Genomic DNA, 18230 nt, shown 5'->3' with positions numbered 1-18230 from the left:
GGGCTATATATGCCAAAGGGCATACTATCACAATTATAAAAACCTGGGTCTCTCGCCTTATGAAGCCGTCGTATATCATTTGCGCCATTCCGACACGGTCAAAGCAGTTTGAATTTTGGACTTCGACTTTGGCTCATGTCGCGTTTTAGCCATCTTTGTCTTAAAAGAAGGACCCATATGCTTCTCTAGCCGCCTGGCCCCTGGAGACCAGGACGAGCTGGTCTTCCAGGGCGGGGCTGGTTAACAAGGTCTCCCATCGCTCGGTAAGGGTGGATGATGGATGGGGTGGGGTAGTGGGAAAGGTAAGAGGTGGGGGGATTGGCTTGTAGAAATCGCATACTCCAATGACGTGTTGGAGCGTGCCTAACTGAATCTTGCAGAAATTGCATCCCTTGTCGTACCTTTCCGGGTACATCTTGTTTTGAAGGTAAGGGTGCGGGAAGGATCCTGCTTGCATCTGCCTGTAAATCGCTTGCTGTTCTCTGCTAAGCGATTTTTGAGGATCGGGGTAACGTCGCCTCTCCATCCTGTAGTGGTTCGTGGAACCACTTCCATCGACGGCGTCTAAGACGACGTCGTAGTAGCTCGGTCCAATAATTCTCTCTCTCTCTCTCTCTCTCTCTCTCTCTCTCTCTCTCTCTCTCTCTCTCTCTCTCTCTCTCTCTCTCTCTCTCTCTCTCTCTCTCTCTCTCTCTCTCTCTCTAAAAGAAGGAACTTTGATTTTTTCTCATGCATGTATGGTACTGGTCATATGACTCCGCGGTGCCATTTTAAAATTAAAAATACCACAATGCATTGAGGAAGCAAGTTCGTAAATCTTAAGAGAATTCGACAGCATATAATTTGCTTCAGTGAAATGATTGCCATAGCAGAACGCATGAATACTAGTTCATGCAAACTCTGTTATTTCGACTAGATAGCTAGCAAAGATTGATTGATTGATTGCGGGGTTTAACGCGCCGACGCAACGCAGGCGATGAGGCGCGCCGTAGTGGAGGGCTCCGGATTAATTTTGACCACCTGGGGATCTTTATCGTGCGCCGAAATCTCGTACACACGGGCGTTTTTGCTTTTCGCCTCCATCAGAAAAGCGGCCGCCGCGGCCGGGAATCGAACCCGCGACCTCGTGCTCAGCAGCGCAACGTTCTTAGCCACTGAGCCACCGCGGCGGGTAGCTAGCAAAGAAAAAGATAATTTTCATTACACAAGGATCTTCGCTAAAAGATGGAAGAGCGAAGTTTTATTTAGTTATGGTGTGGTAGTTACACACTTGATTGCATGTCATCCCCACCTGGTAACCACAGGAAGAAACGGTGTTTGTGTAATCGTCGTGTTTTTTTTTTTTTTCAGTATAGCTTAAAACACCTGCGCACCAACCTTTAAATGTACATAAATATAGACGGGTAGGTGATTCGTTTATTGAGCAGAAAATAAAATTTATAAAATGAGCAATGGATGGCCTCCCTAAGTCCGCGTGCCACCGCTGCTAGAGCGATCTTTTGGAACAGGCAAAAGTGCTCCCATTGGTCAACGGGCATTCCCGCTGCTCGCAGAAGAGTGGAAGAACATCGCCAGGGTGTTGGTGGCATAGGAAGACGAGGTGGGCAGTGGTGGCAGGGGCTTGGAGCTCCGGGCAAGGACACGTGAAGCGTGAGAGGGAGATGTGTGAGGGAGAGGATAGTGGAGCTGTATGCGGTGGTTTGTAGTCGGCGCCAGACAGATTCGGGAATCTTCAACACAAAGTGTGTGTATTGCGGGGAGGGGGGGGGGGGGGGTACGTTTGGCGAGTGTGACGGTAGTCTGATAGGATGTTGGTAAAGTAGTGGCGGAGAGGAAGTGGAGGGAGAAGGGGGTGAGTGGCCGTCGTAGAAGCCGAGCCACCCGCCCGTGTAGGGAACTCCCGGAAGTGAAGCTGGCGGGCTGCAGCATGTGCTGCTTCGTTCCCAGGGCGTGAGGACTAAAACTTGATATAAGCGCCACTGTTTAGCGCGATCGACCGTAACATGAACCGCCACCTCGCCTCCAAGTATGTGTACAAGTTCATGCACTCGCGTCTAGGCAGACCGGGGCAAGATGATTCCGTTTCGCCTTGCTGTGTCGAGACAGGTGTGTATGGGACCTTAGAAGAACGAAACTAAGACGAACCGCACATCTAAGAAAGGACCCGCGCACGGCGCTGAATGTTCGTTTCTGAGTTGCTCTTCCTTTAAGGTTCGTCCCTTCAAGCCGACAGTCCTCCGGTGACCTCGATGGCGGCGCCGGTGATGTAGGAGCTCTTGGACGACGCGAGGAAGACGCACACGCTGGCGATGTCCTCCGGCTTGCCCTCCCGCTGCATGGCCGACCGCCGGATCAGCTTCTGCACCGTCTCCTCGTCGAGCGGCGACAGCAGCGGCGTGTCCGTGACGCCCGGCAGCACCGTGTTGCAGCGGATGCCGTAAGGGGCGAGCTCCAACGCGGCCGATTTGCTGAAGCCGATGACGCCCGACTTGGCGGCCACGTAGACCGACATTTTGGGGAAGCCCGTGCTGCCCAGGATTGTCGAGATGTTCACGATGGACCGGTCCTGCTGCCGATGACTGCTATTCGCCGTCACCACCTGTGCGCCGTCCGCCATCATCTCCCGGGCTGCCTCCTGCGTGATCAGAAACGTGCCCTGCGATCAAAAAAAGCAAAAAGTGTCAGCGTGTCGCGGAGCAGCTGTGAAGTTAGAAGCGCCTCACAAAATAAACGCCACGGCTTCAAAGTTTACTGAACTTCACTCTGAAATTTCAACTTAACTGAGCCAACGCGCGCTCAAAAACAGCACGTGTACACTCAGTGCTCCTTCATGAGTTCATTGAATGGGCCCGTTTAGGGCATGAGGGTTCGCATATGGTAGTCTGTCTGCAATCAATTCCCCACGTGGCGTGGCCGGATAACCGCTTTGGGCCATGTCTTCCAGGAACACGAAAAGGCGTGCTCATTCAACACTACACACAATCTGCCACACATGCAAATATATTTTAAATGCAAAACTGTTGTAAGGGGTCGTCGATGTGCGTTCATGTAACGCTGTTTTAGAACAAAAATTTAGCGAGGATCAGGCCGGGTTCAGACTTGCCGCAACTGTCGTAATAACTTTAAAGAATGACGTCATTTCCCGTCTCAGCCAACCGAACTGCGTGCCATGCCGTTTTTTTACGTCCATAGATCATGACACATCTTTTACGTGGGTATAGTCTGAACATAGCCTTACGCATACGTAATGCGGCTCTTCAGCGTTGGCTCTGCCTTGCAGCTTATGTCCCATCCGGAACATATAATATTTATCATAAATTATCAATGCAGGTGCCATATTGTTATAAAACAGCCTGTGCTGTAAAATAACATAAAAATGAAGTATGTGTCATTGCTTCTCCGCATGGCGCTGCCTGAAAAACAGTTTCGCCACGGGCCGAAAATAGGGTTTATCAGACTCGTGAATATACACCTGACGCTGCCTGTGGCGTTATGTAATAAAATAAATGTCCGTTTCTTGTTTTTATTTTTTGTACAAGATGGCTGGACATGACTGCCAGTCGGTCACAGAGCAGTTCCAACCCTAACAAGTCGTGGCGCTTAGACGAAACAAAACGAACCCCATCAGACGTCACAATGGGCAACTCTTTGTGTAGTTAATTGTGAAACATTTTAGGTGTGAATCGCGTTGCGATTACCGACAAAACAATTGTCTGCAATCTCGAGCTTTTTGTTTCCATAAAAACCGCTCGAAAGTCTATTCTGAATTTGGAGGACGCTGGTATTCTCGGTTGTGGACTATAATATCTCGCCTCAAACAGGCCTAAGGTTTTTTCGCGCTAAACAATATTGACGTGTGTGAGCCGTGCACCCAGTGTTAGTAGTTTATAAAGGTCTTGCCTTTGCATGCATTGTGTTCATGCTCTCTGTTTGGGCAAAAGTTTTGAACAGTATACAGTCCCCCCCCCCCCCTCTTCCCTCCCGGGAGCTGAAAACGGCTCGAACATAAGTGACTCTAAAATATCGACACCAAAAAAAAAAAAAACCGCCACGCTTTGCCAAGATGTATGATTTGATTATAAGTGACAAACTATGTTGCCCATCGGAAACCAGCATTTCACCAGAATGTTCTGTTTAGCAAAAAAAAAACAAGAAAGGAGGAGTTTGCTATAGTAGTTATGCATGTCGAAGGCGTCTGTCTGGTCGATCTGGGGCTGACAGAGGCTAGTGAAATGGCCAATAATAATTCGAGCTGTGCAACTGAATACTGCAGCATGAGCATTCCTGTTAGGCAAACAAAATACTGCCCTGTTCGTTGAATCAAAAGACCGTGCGCTTCTAAGAAAAACAAAAATAAACACTATAATTATTATTTTTCTCCTTTCCGGGCAAGGCGCTCACAACTTCGATAGCATAAAATAGACGAGAGGACAAGCGCAAACATGGTACGGGGGCCGGTAGTTAAACTAAAATTGGTATCTCGTACCGGAAACACACAAAAAAAATTAGCCCCATCTTCCCGAAGGGAACGCTGAGTAGATGCGGAGCATCTCGGGGTTCCATTGTGTTTCCCAGTTTGTGGGGTGGTGCTGACGCTTGCTTGCGCCAACCCGCTAACTGACGGGACTGTTGCTTCCATCACATTTCATCGGAAGAACGGAGTGAAGTGGAATCAACCGCAGCAAGCGCTGAACTGAACGCGCGCAGCGCGCTACCCGATTTACATTCAAGGTTGAAGGAGAGGAGACGAGAGGGGGAGAGATGCGCAAGCGCCGAGCATGCGCCGCGAAAGCAGAAGCGAGAACGCGGGAGAAGCGAAAGCGAAGTGCACGCAGCTGGTACGAGAGAAGAAGTGGCTTGGAGTATCGCGAAGCTGTGGGAGAGAGGGAAGGAGGAGAGTTGCGCATACACAGTGTGAGTGCGGACGCCGACGCGGGACATGCCCAGACTATAAGATGCTCCGCATCTAAAACTGGATGTGTTCGCTCCCGTGAATTCAAGCGGCGAAACAAGAGCAGGACCACCGGGTTAAAAAATTCCCTCGCACTTCCCCGAGGGGGAGAGTGTGTAAGTGCGAATGCACGGTTGTTGATTGCGCGATTGCGGTGGATATCGTGATCTTAATGAGTAGTCGAGAGATTACACACACGCACACAACTACAAAGAAAGATATTTCACTCGTTATTGCTGGTACCGTTGCCCGGTCCGCCATCATCGTTATCGAGATGCAGGACCAGCGACCGCTCTCGACGACGGCGCGCGCTCGACTAATACCCTCCCGCGCCACGCGGCCGCTACACGAGCGCCCTCACGCGTCGGAATGCGGAGCGCCCGCTACGCGAGCGAGAGCTCTCCCGCCCGAAGTGGAGAGGAGGCGCCCAACACCCGCAGTCACTGAGCGGAGAGAGGAGGAGGAGAGTAGCGCCCGCCGTTACGGCGAGGGCTACACGAGCGCCCTCACGCGTCGTAATGCGGAGCGCCGCTACGCGAGCGAGAGCTCTCCCGCCCGAAGTGGAGAGGAGGCGCCCAACACCCGCAGTCACTGAGCGGAGAGAGGAGGAGGAGAGTAGCGCGCGCCCATCTCCCCCCGTTGCTAGGGGGAAGACGAGGAGCGCGCGCACCCGCAGCTGTTACTATGCGGACGACGGCGGCGGACGATTCAGGCTCGCTTAAGAAGTGCATTCGCACTTCTTCGCATTCGCACGCCATCGTTCTGGCGCTATCACTAAGTCTTCATTTTATCTGCAAACAAGTTGAACCCATTCAAGTACTCCGCCTATTTATAGCTGCCCCTGTATCCATGTGAGAGTATCCCCTACCTCAGGTACTAGCAGTGGAAGAGAGCTGTTTCCCCCATGTCTTGAAATGCTTTGCTCTACACCACAGCTTATATGGCCCCACGTGCCCGCACTGTGGAGAGGCTGCCACACTTTACCACATGGTGTGGGCTGTTGACGGAACACAGCTAGCAATTGAGAGTATTCCCTACCCCAGGTACTAGCAGTGGAAGAAAGCTGTTTCCCCCATGTCTTGGCATGCTTTGCTCTCCACCACAGCTTATATGGCCACACGTGCCCGCACTGTGGAGAGGCTGCCACACTTTACCACATGGTGTGGGCTGTTGACGGAACACAGCTAGCAATTGAGAGTATTCCCTACCCCAGGTACTAGCAGTGGAAGAAAGCTGTTTCCCCCATGTCTTGGCATGCTTTGCTCTCCACCACAGCTTATATGGCCCCACGTGCCCGCACTGTGGAGAGGCTGCCACACTTTACCACATGGTGTGGGCTGTTGACGGAACACAGCTAGCAATTGAGAGTATTCCCTACCCCAGGTACTAGCAGTGGAAGAAAGCTGTTTCCCCCATGTCTTGGCATGCTTTGCTCTCCACCACAGCTTATATGGCCCCACGTGCCCGCACTGTGGAGAGGCTGCCACACTTTACCACATGGTGTGGGCTGTTGACGGAACACAGCTAGCAATTGAGAGTATTCCCTACCCCAGGTACTAGCAGTGGAAGAAAGCTGTTTCCCCCATGTCTTGGCATGCTTTGCTCTCCACCACAGCTTATATGGCCCCACGTGCCCGCACTGTGGAGAGGCTGCCACACTTTACCACATGGTGTGGGCTGTTGACGGAACACAGCTAGCAATTGAGAGTATTCCCTACCCCAGGTACTAGCAGTGGAAGAAAGCTGTTTCCCCCATGTCTTGAAATGCTTTGCTCTACACCACAGCTTATATGGCCCCACGTGCCCGCACTGTGGAGATGCTGCCACACTTTACCACATGGTGTGGGCTGTTGACGGAACACAGCTAGCAATTGAGAGTATTCCCTACCCCAGGTACTAGCAGTGGAAGAAAGCTGTTTCCCCCATGTCTTGGCATGCTTTGCTCTCCACCACAGCTTATATGGCCCCACGTGCCCGCACTGTGGAGAGGCTGCCACACTTTACCACATGGTGTGAGCCTGTTGACGGAACACAGCTAGCAATTGATAGTATCCCCTACCCCAGGTACTAGCAGTGAAAGAGAGAGAACGGAGCTGTCCAGCGCCCGCATTGAGGTCCAGCCATATGGCAGGTGGACCGAACGACGGCGGCAGCAAGGTCAACCGGGGCCCTCGACTAAGGACTGCAAACACGGCGCGCAATGCGGATACAATATAAGTGCATTCCTCCTCCTGCGCTCGCAGCATCCTTAGGGGACGTCGCACTAGTACGCACAAGAGCCGCAGGTACGCACCTTGAGGTTGACGCGCACCATCTCGTCGAAGGCCCTCTCGTCGGTGTTGAGCAGGAAGCTGTGCGTGAGGCAGCCGGCCGAGTTGATGACCATGCTGGGCGCGCCGCTGTACAGGCGCCGCGCGGCGCTGAACACGTCGCGCACCGACTGCGCATGCCCCACGTCCACCTCCAGTGCCTGGTGGTCGCCCTGGCCTGCGTGCGCGGTATAGTATGTATGATGTTCTTGAGAATTTATACAGTCGTTCCGTAACTTTCACGGCTAATTGCTAGAAACTTATACTGGGCTACGCAAAGTTTTCTTAGTCGTTTATTAAGAAAGTTGACATGGTACTAGCGCAAAAAGGAAGACGAAGGACAGAGATGAGATACTCTTCTCTGTTCTTCGTCTTCCTTTTTGCACTGGTAAAATATCGAAGTTTTCTGTTACCGGTATTACAGCGAAGAGGTTGTTCTACCATGCAGGTTCCAGAGGGGTATCAACCTTTGACGCCTTATCACGCAAAATTCCCGGATATTTGTATGGCGAACGCACCGTTCCTCTTCCCCGTGCGCGAGACGAGTCACGTTGCCCGAAATGACCCAGCGCCGCATGCATGGCAGGCTGCGGGGGTGGTTGGCTTCCGTGGCCGCAGCGGCGGTGACGACCGCTGTCGGCGCCCGCAGGCGCCAACCGCGGGCCTGGCGAATCACGCGATGCGCTTCGAGGGTTATGTCACCGGGGGTGTGTCTCCGGTCAAAAGGTCATTTGCGCATCCTCTAAGAAATCGCTGGACGAGAGTAGTAACCTTTGCTTTAAAAGGGGACAACCTCCCTTTGTGCACCCAGAACCGACCCTATAGTATGCCGACATACTAGTCTACTACCATAATAACCGAAAAAAATACCCGACACTGCTCCTATGACTATGAAGAGATAAAGCCACCACCCTGCTGAATAAACACGGGCTTTGCGCGAAAAAGACAACACACACAGGATAGACGGGACGAGCGCAAACTCTCAACTAAACTTTATTGGACGTACCACACCACAAATATGAGTACACTTATTATCTGGTCGCTCATGCGCATTCCTACAATTGTAGCAATCTTTAAAAACAGCTCTATCACAACTCTACAGACGAGTGTAAAGATATACAATCTCTTGTTTATGAAGGAACACCGATGTGTCACTCACGCATCCTTCTCCCTTCTTTCTTATCTAAAATTTCCCGTGCCTTCGTGTCGCTGCACCTGCGCAGAACCTTAACTTCTTTTAACAGCGGTTTACACTCGCCACTCGTGCAGGCCAGGCAGTGGGCGGGAAAGTGGGCATTAGTTTTGTTTTTGACAGAGAGGTCATGCTCACGCATACGGTCATTGATACAGCGTCCGGTCTGCCCTACGTAGACTTTTCCACACTTCCAAGGTATTTGATACACCACACCTATACTTTGCTGTCCACGTAAGGGTTGGCGTGCATCTTGCCGCACCCTTCACGTTTCTTGTTTTCTTTTGCGATGCGTGAGCACATGCCTGCAAGTTTCATGGGGGCCGAAAGTACGATTTCAATCCCGTATACTTGTTGGCGACCTTTTTAATGTTATGGGAGGTTCTGTGGACGTAAGGTACGACTTGAGGCTTGCTGGCTCTCTGCTGCTCATCTGTCATATTCGCTCTTTCACTGGCCCTAAGCTTCTTCAGTAAGGTCTCCGCTACAGCGGTCATAACCGACTCCGGGAAACCCGCGGCCTTGAGGCGAGACAGCTGTGCAGCGAAACTTTTATGTATAGAAATAGGGCAGGATTTCATGAGTGATGATCTGATGCACTGGGTGGCCATCGCTCTTTTTACGGTCTTCGAGTGGGTATCGTAAGGGAGCAGCTCGTTTTTCGACCGTGGGTGGTAGCTCCAACATACATGACTATCTAATTGATTGATTTTAGGGTTTAACGCGCCGACGCAACGTAGGCGATGAGGCGCGCCGTAGTGGAGGGCTCCGGATTAATTGTGACCACCTGGGGATCTTTAACGTGCGCCTAAATCTCGTATACATGGGCGTTTTTGCTTTTCGCCTCCATCAGAAAAGCGGCCGCCGCGGCCGGTAATCAAACCCGCGACGTCGTGCTCAGCAGCACAACGCCTTAGCCACTAAGCCACCGCGGCGGTACATGACTATCTAAAAAGGTGATCGTGATGTCTAAAAACTGCATTCTGTTATTTGATGAAAGTTCATTGGTGAATGTTAAACCTTCCCCATGCACCTCAAAGGTCTTTAAAACATCATCAATGGCTTCGCCATTTGTAAAACCAGGTCGCTTTATCAACAGAACAAGAAAGTCATCCACGTATCTAAAAACTTTGGCAACAACATCGGTGTCGAGTACGTCATGCAGAGCTCGGTCAACACCGGATAAAAATATGCTGCATAAAACGGGTCCGGCACACGAGCCTACGCAGATGCCCTGTTCATGCAGGTAAGTGTCATCCCCGTAGCTAATAAAGGTGATGATGATGATGATGGTTGGATGTTTATGGCGCAAGGCCAAATGGGGCAAAGAGCGCCAAAACAATAAAGGTAGCGTTGAGGAGGTAAAATTCCAGCAGGGCTGAGAAGCTACCCACTGTCACTCCTGAGTTGCATTTTGGAATGCTACTTCACCATTGAACTCAATACATTTGCAAAGTGCTTATAACATTTGCGCATGAGGGACCGAGTAAAATAGGTTTTCAGCATCGATTGAAAAGGCGCTTCCTATAGAGTCGTCCGCCTGTAACAATTCAATCACCACTTCTGTTTTTTTTTTTTTTTTTGGCCAAAGGATCGTTGCAGACTGCAGAACATCTGCAAAAAATGCTTGAGGAACTATAATCAGAAGACACAGCCGTGAGGCTAAAAACAAATACGAATAAGTCTAAAGTAACGATGAATAAACGTGCCGAAGGCGCCCTTTTCAGCATATGTAACGGAACGCTCGAACAAGTACAAGAATACCTCAGACAGGCGGTCAGTGCTGACCTCTGTTACGGTTCATTTAGCCGCTACCCTGTTCGCACGCGCTAAAAGTTCGTGTGGTGTGGAGAAGCACCTGTGCTTGGCGGCAGAGCCCGCCTTTCTCGAACATGTTCCTACATGAACATATTCCTACATGCGCCTGCCGCACAGAACCCGCTGGCGATGACTCATGCCGCGGCAGCTGCAAAAATACAAAACACGCTGTTCTATACTCGGTTACAACTTTAAGAACGGCAACGGAAGCTGCCTCTGTGATTCATCACCGCAGCCGTATGTTACTCCGCGCGGCGCAAGTAGGGTGTTACTGGGAATATTTTGAACATGGCAGGAGCTGTTTCCGTGATTTTTTGGACTTAATATGCTTCTAAACTACTGCAGCGACGTCAAACAAACTACGTGAGAAAAAGCAGACCATATCGCGCATGGGTCTAGGCCCACTCGTCACAAGGCCACTCGTCATAGGCCAACTCGTCACAGGTAAACTGGTCAGGAATGCCAACTCGTCATAGAGCATTTCGTACGAGTAATTCTCGTGTAGCCGGAATATTTTTCACACGGTAAACTCGCATTAAGAACTTGTTTTGGAACGTCAAAGTGATGTTACCGCCTGCTATGCGTCGCCTTTTAAAGAAAGGTATAGATGAGTGCAGGGACGTAGCCTGAGAGGGTGTTTGGGTATGGTGCCTAGAATATACTCTAGGCACTATAGTTTGGGGGTTCGAACGTAATCCGAATTTTTTTACAGGCAGTAAAGAAGCCAGACTTAGTGTAATTATTTCGCCAAAGCTCCTCTCTCCCAATCCCCCCCACCACCGCCGAAAAAAATTTTGGCTACGGCCCTGGGCGAGTGTGTTTGTTTTCTTTTTTTGCGGAAGAAGTTAGGTTAATATACCGTCACAACTCATTAATTATGTTAAAATTATAATTGGATTCCAACTTATGACGCGCTTTTATCCCTTATGCTTCTTTTTTACGGTTCACGTGATTTGACCGTCGACCATTCTTCCTGGCCCTTTAAAGCGAGTGCTTAGTTTATAATGTCACGGAGCATTGAAATCGAAGCGAGAAAAATGTAATCCAAACAACAAAAAACAACATATTTTCTGTGTCCAAATTTACATGTCAAAGTAGCTTTGGTGTCAGGGCAGCTTTCAAAACACAAGTGCGGGGCGCGCGCTGCTTCTCGCCGTCCTCCCCCTTCCCCTCCCCCTCCCCCTTCCTCCTCCCCCTTCCCCTTCCTCCTTCCCTTCCCCTTCCCCCCTCCCCCTGAACAGCGCTTCAGCTGCGTTAATGGGTATGTGCAGGACACCCCATGACGTGGTCACCCAGACCTCTTCACCACCCTGCCCATCTAAGAAGTGGTTACAATTGTTTGGGGGGAAGTCTTTTACAGTCAATAATATGTATGTTGTACACTGTCACTTACTTTTGGGCGCCCTAGCGCCAGGCGCAGTGTTGCGTCCAAACATGACGTTGGAGGAAGAACATAGAAGCGGCGACCCTGAGCTTGAGATTCTGTTCTTCGCGTTTCCTTATTTTTGTTTAATTACGTATGCGTTGAAAGAAGAACGCCAAGGTAACGACCCTGAGATTGCGTTCTCTTGTTCAATTTTCCTTATTTTTATTTATTAACGCGTTTTTCTTAGGGGGGCGGGGCGGATGTGGTGGTTGACGCGGCATTCATATTATGGTCATTCGTACTCCTTACAATATACCGGCACTGCGCTGCATTAACCTTACACTCTGTATATGGCTGAATATTTATTTACAGGTTGTAGATCGGCACAACGGGCTATGGAAAGGAGTATGCTAGGGGTCGCGCTGAGGGATAGGAAAACAGCCGCGTGAATTAAGGAACAGACTCGCGTGGAAGACATTCTAGTTCAAATTAAGAGAAGAAAATGAGCGTGGGTGGGTCACGTCATGCATATGAGTGACAACGGGTGGACCATCCGTTGAACGAAGTGGCTGCCAACAGACCGTAAACGCAATAGGGGTCGGCCAAGGACTCGATGGAGGGGTGAGCTACGAAAATTTGGGGTGAAATGGTGCACTGAATTGACTAGCACTCGATAGACATGGCTGGAAATCTTTGGGAGAGGCCTTCGTACTGCAGTGGACACAACCATGCTGATTATGATGATAATGATAAAAATGACGATGTCCGCGTGCGCAAATCGGTGACCATGTTGCGAGGCATTCATTACGCGCGTAAGCTGCATATATCTCGTAACCCATTATTTTGTCGGAGGTGACATTGTTGACGTGCGCTTGTGACTAGGGGCTGTCCACAATGTGAACAAGTACGTGGTCGCTTTCCGCTTTTGCACGTGATAGCCCCCACGTATATCTGCCATTATCCTAAAGTTCTTGAGAAATTCAGCTTGAGTACTGACACCGCGCCCGCCTCTGTATCGGAAACCGGGAGGTGTTATTTCGACATTCGATCGTTACGAAGGTATACACACTTCAAACTTGATGAGATATGCTATCGCTTCTGCTTCCGCTCCAGAGAGAACAAAATGTAGAGAAAACAAGAAGATAACAAGGAGTGACTCCGGGGTCCTCAATCAGCTGCCTGTTCATTGATGCACTCATAGTCCTCGTCGCAAGGATGGATGGATAAGCTTTAGCAGGAAAAGAGGCCCAGGAGCTGGAAGGAAGAGCAAGAGTAGGGGAAGATGGTTGATTCGAGTAAAGTTTGTCAATGGCATCCGTACGTTCACTTGTGCACGTTAGGGTGGGTTGCGCCCATAGATGCACATTAGAGAGGGCGAACTCAAGAGATAATAAAGTCATCCGCGGTACAGAAAGGACGCGTTCTGTGGGGTCATTCAGTCGATATGGTTTTAATCGATAGCCCATAATGAATAGTGCGCTGTGCTGGTATGCACATGAAGTCGCGAGCTTGATTACCGGTCACGGAGGCTGTATATTATTTTTTGTAGGCGCGGAGCGCGCGTGGGGGAACTTCAATACGAGTTTAATATTTCCAGATGCTCTGATCCGGTCTTCTAATACGGTGTATTTTTATTTGAACGTCCCCAGTCCAACATCTTGGAGGCTGTCTACTTGGGCGATATGCGACCTGAAGGTCGGTATCATCATTATAATGATACTATTGAGTGTTCTATTCCCTACCACCCTCTCCTACTCTACTCCTGCAACCTCACTGCGACAACAGCCCATCTCTTGAGGTTCTGCCCACTACTCACCCTGCCCCCACTCCCCGAGCGGTGTGAATGCGCACTGACCAGCCTGCACCCGGTGGACCAGCGACGCCTCATCGACCACGGTCATACGGGCTGAGAAGCGTCTGGCTTCCTGAACCGAAGTCTTTTAAAGACGATAGCCTTTCTTGGGCTACTTAAACGCAGAAATTTTGGTCTGTCTGTATGTCTGTCTGCCTGTGACTCGATTCAAATACCCGGCCAAAGTGAAACGAAAGCTGCGCAATAGTCTTATATACTCCCAGTCAAATCTAAACGTCTAAGTCCGGTTTATATATTCATACTTATCAACATTGTTGAACAAGAACAAGACATAACGCAAATATAAAGCAGAAAATCAATACGTAAGTGTTATTTGTAGTGTTCCTTCTTTAAAACATTCATGGATGCTTGATTTTTGCGATAACAAATTAAATACTACATCAACGGCAGCAAACCTTTGCCTGCTGTTGCCAGCGCTACCTCCTGGCGGCATTTAAGAAATCAAACGACCATAGCAACGAAAGGTACAACTATAGATGGGATTCACGTTCCGCTCGAAACGCTCGTGCAGTAGCGCATCGTGGTTCTATAAATGTTGTAGTAGGGTGACTCAATTCTCACGTGTCTCCGCCATACGGCCGTGCTGGCATCGAGACACCCGCCTTTGAGCAGTAGAACGCGGTAAATTTAAATTGACTTGAGCAAACCTCAAGTGTGTTATCTTGGGAGGAACGAGACGGGAAAGGAACAGCATGAAAGGGGGGCGGGAAAGAGAAGGGAGGCCTTTACTTGGCAGGGGCGCCAGTCGACTATCGTCTTTCGGCGACATTTGCTGTGCTCAACAAAACGCTTGCCTCCTCCCTCTCCGCCTCCTTTCTAATCTTGCACGTGATAGAGTGATCCAATCTTGCACGTGATTCGGAGTTTGAACGCTGGATTAGAGCAACTGTTTGGAGAATAATAATTGATAGCATGCTGGTAACATGTTATTATTATTATTTCTTTGCACTTCCTGACTCCTGTCGTTCGTCACCCGCCAAACGTGGCGAGGTTACGCGCGTTCGCTACAAAGCCGCGGCGGTGCGAATTTCTGATGGTTGCAGCCAGTGCCCGGGTACGAAAGACCTCCTTCGGCGCTGAAGAACCCCATGTGATCTGAAACAACCCGGTGGCCTGCTCCACGGGGCACGAGAAATTGCGTTGCTTCGGCGAGTCAGTTTGCCGAAACAAAATCCAAACATTCTACATTGAAAACTTGGTCGCAGTTACTGGGTACACCCAGTATGTGGGCACAGTTCGGCTCGATGGCTGAGAGGAGGTCGTGCTGCGGGGACTCCAAGTTGGTGTGGCGGCCGTACCCTCGCTTGGCCCGTCCGCTAACGCGCGCCGTTTGCGGTCACCTGTCCTGTTTGTACGTTCCCTGCGTCAGAAGCTGACGCTAGACCTGTTATGGACCTGCCCAGCCCTACAAACCGCACGCATGCAACTGGAACGTGTTAAAAAAAGCAATAAGATTCATGTATATCACCGTTATGATAACAATTTTTCGCCTTCGTCGCACGATATTTGTTTATCACTCAAATCACTCGACCACAGACGTACTTGCGATCGTATCGGCACTTTAAATAAATTAGTGAAAGAAGTAATCACCACTGACACGCCCATTTCCTTTGCTAACTCCGTTCCAAGCACTAGCAGGTCAATTAAGCCCCATAAACATCACGCCCTTCATGCCATTTCTAGTTGAATTGTGAAATAACCTTGACGTTTCCCTCCGGAAGTTGCCTACCAATAGTTTTTTTAATGAACTGCCAAACCATCTGTTCTGTTTGTTTAGTGTGTATTCATTGTTATGAACCCACTTCTGCAATGTCTCGAACTGTAAGCCAGCAGTGTTTGTAAATAAATAAATAAATAAATAAATAAATAAATAAATAAATAAATAAATAAATAAATAAATAAATAAATAAATAACGGTGGATATGGAGCCCCCAGTACCGTTCTTTTCTCGCGTTTCTGCGCAAAACGGGTGCGATGCTGTACCTTTAAAATCTTTTCTTTTATGCCCTAGGGCATTCTCTCGCAAAAAAAAAAGAGTGTCATGCAACATACGGTATTAAACGGAAGATTTTCTTGATAGGAGGATGTACGGTCGTGACTAATGAGTCTTGATTATGCCCTATTCTGGCGAAATAAACTCTTGCGCCTACCCTGCTCCGGCTTATAGAAATCTCTACATTGCCCATAAAAGCCCCAGGGAAGTTACCGGAGAGTCATTTGCATGTAAGTGCGGCAGCTGATTTTTTGCATGGTCGTTCGTACACGCCCTGTCATTTCCTCGTCCGCGAGCGTTGTATCGCCGGTATAGTCACGTTCCTCGTTCGTGCTTCATGGTCCGCTCTCGGTGGTCGTGTGTTTTGTAGCATACTTTCCTCTTCCTTTCTCCCGGCCTAACTTTTTGTATCCTCGTTTAACCACCCCTCAGTAAACGTGGCCAGATTTGGCTTCATTTTGTGCCCTATAACACTTTAGCAAGTCCTTGGAATCGGATTGTGAAGGTTTACTTTGCTCTGCCTTCTACTGGCACAAAGTCCACTTCTAAAAATGTTTTTCGTTCGTAGGTTTTCTTATTGCCGAAGTGTGCCCTTCAGCGTAATAGATTTGTGGCAGATGGGCACACGTTTAAGTATAAGCAGAAAATTATTTTAAGGTATTTTACCAGCATTACCCAGCTCAAAGTAAATACAGCATAGTAGAAATCATGAAGTATACAATCTGCCGGCCCTGTAACAAACAGGACTAGGACTTTGTGCATTTTCTTTTTACTTTTTGATAATCCCCTAAATGCAGCTAAAAGAAACAAAAAGTTAGCGGTCGGAGAAAAAGGGGTGAATATAACCAGAGATATATGGCTGGTGTATCGCCGCAGACTTAGGTTACACTTAACCTATTTAAATCACTGACCCGGCTTTCTGCTCCACTTAAAAGATTTAATTATCGGGGAACTCAAAAACATAAAGAATCTGTCTATTTACGAGAACAAGATTGTCGCCAAACAAGACACTCTACTGTAAATTCACGAACTTACTGTTTTTTTTTTCTTTTCTTGTTTGCTTTTTTATAGGCCAGAATCAGCGCTGGCACGAGCCTTCGCGAAATATTCAGCAGGGGATCAGTATATAGATTCCGCGCCATCGCAGCCCATAAAAAGCTCATGTCATCCACCCATGTTGGAGCAGCATGTATCTGCCGCTATCCGGGCGGTATATACGATATAACAAGGTGTTTACGCAAAAAACAGGTCGCTGCAGGATCTAATTATTTTGACGATGACCACGCCGGGACGACGGACGGAATAACGGTGATAAGATGAGTTGAAGTAGTGGTTACTCTCAAGGTGTTTCACTTCCAGTGTGATGGCCTTTAAGTCGTTAGCCCCCCTCCCCCCCTTTTTGAGCCATACGCTCCCGTCACACGCTCCGCTATCTATAATCCGCCTCCCCTTTTCCGCCCACCTCATCAGTGATACCCAGGTGTTGAGGTGGAAGAGATCTTGCGGAAGAGAAAGGAGGAAAACGAAGCTGGCCACTCCTTCGTTTACACTTCGGTAAGCATAAGTTTTCTCCCACCGCTTCCTGCGCGTCTCTTCATAAGTGGCGGGTGCTCCGCGAAGAACTTTAGGCAACAAATTACAGAACAGCTGTTGATAGGTCTATAAAACGTTTTTACTGCGTTTATATCCAAGTTGGCTCCTTGCTCTGTGCGAAATATCAATTTCCTGCTTTGGTTTTACTAGGTTCCTCAGCCGTCGGCTTTTCGAGCGGGAAAGCTTGGGATAAAAAAAAATTATTCATGGAAACATTCTAAATGCCACAGTCTCCCCGTCCCAACTTTTCCGTCGTCACTCCTACTTACCTCCCGAGCACTCCCCCGGCGTCCCCCCGGAATACGCTTGCCCACATTTTACAACTCACTTGGCATCATCCGGAGAGTCTCCTGGGCCGCATCCTTGTTGACGTCGGCGATGACGACACGAGAGCCTTCTTGTGCCAGGCCCAGACACACGGCCCGACCAATTCCGCTGCCGCCACCCGTCACCAGCGCCAGCCGACCGCTCAGCATCCTGGCCGCCTTCGGATCGTTGACGCTGTCCCTCGGGTTTCACGTGCTCGACTGCACGCTGTCCAGTATTCAACTCCTCCTTCGCGGAGTGGTCGCAGCGGATAGCACTCTGACCCTCGGACGGTGGTTCTTTCTTCTAGCAGCTGATAGACGTGCCCTCGCAGATAACGCGGCGCGCGCGCGCGTTTTGGAAACAAACAAACGTTCAAACTTGACTCGCGGACAAGTCACCTCACGCTTATATATACACGCTGCCCAGAAAGGGGCCTCGGCTTCCTCGTCGCGCTGCTTGTTGTCGTCGAATAGTGGAAGGCGAAGAGATGCGGGATAGAACGGGACGAGTGTAATATCACTCGTTTGGCAACAGACCAAGCTGGCGAGGTGCGCGCTCGCTCGCTAGGCCTGCTGTGAATGTACGATGTGTACGTGCGTCGTCGCGAGGTCGAGGTTTGTGCTGTATTTTTTGCCTCCACACTTAATTTCTTCCTGTCCACCGAACATGTGGCCGGGGGAGACAGGCCAATGACGTGTTCAGGGCTTCGTTATCACTCGCTCAGTGAAGGCACAGTGATAAAAGAGAAATATAAAAACATCGGCTTTAATTGCTGCAGTTTTTACACACAGGTGCACGCACCGGTCCTGCTGCGGACATTATATAT

At 49.5% G+C, this 18230-nt stretch overlaps 1 protein-coding gene across 1 annotated transcript; it reads right to left on the bottom strand.

Annotated features, from left to right (window-relative positions):
• Nucleotides 1-1213: 1213 nt before the first annotated feature.
• Nucleotides 1214-17891, bottom strand: LOC144169813 ((3R)-3-hydroxyacyl-CoA dehydrogenase-like). Its single transcript, XM_077699173.1, has 3 exons — nucleotides 17424-17891; nucleotides 7245-7438; nucleotides 1214-2656 (listed from the first exon to the last, which is right to left on the bottom strand). Exons 1-3 carry the CDS (start codon nucleotides 17569-17571, stop codon nucleotides 2222-2224), a joined length of 777 nt encoding a protein of 258 aa, XP_077555299.1. The 5' UTR covers nucleotides 17572-17891; the 3' UTR covers nucleotides 1214-2221.
• Between the last annotated feature and the right edge of the window lie 339 nt (nucleotides 17892-18230).

This window comes from Haemaphysalis longicornis, unplaced genomic scaffold (genome assembly GCF_048455015.1).
Source record: "Haemaphysalis longicornis isolate Haplotype H1 unplaced genomic scaffold, Haemaphysalis longicornis Haplotype H1 scaffold_2, whole genome shotgun sequence".
Taxonomy (NCBI): domain Eukaryota; kingdom Metazoa; phylum Arthropoda; class Arachnida; order Ixodida; family Ixodidae; genus Haemaphysalis; species Haemaphysalis longicornis.
Note: the sequence above shows the minus strand (reverse complement) of the source record. Positions and strands in the feature narration are given on the sequence as shown.

Bases quoted from the DNA above. Each gene is read 5' to 3' on its own strand.
- LOC144169813 (XM_077699173.1), bottom strand. From the start codon at position 17,571: ATGCTGAGCGGTCGGCTGGCGCTGGTGACGGGTGGCGGCAGCGGAATT. The intron at 7,439-17,423 runs GTGAGTTGTAAA...CCGCGCACGCAG, and splicing joins GACTCTCCGGATGATGCCAA to GCCAGGGCGACCACCAGGCA. The intron at 2,657-7,244 runs GTGCGTACCTGC...TTTTGATCGCAG, and splicing joins TGGTGCGCGTCAACCTCAAG to GGCACGTTTCTGATCACGCA.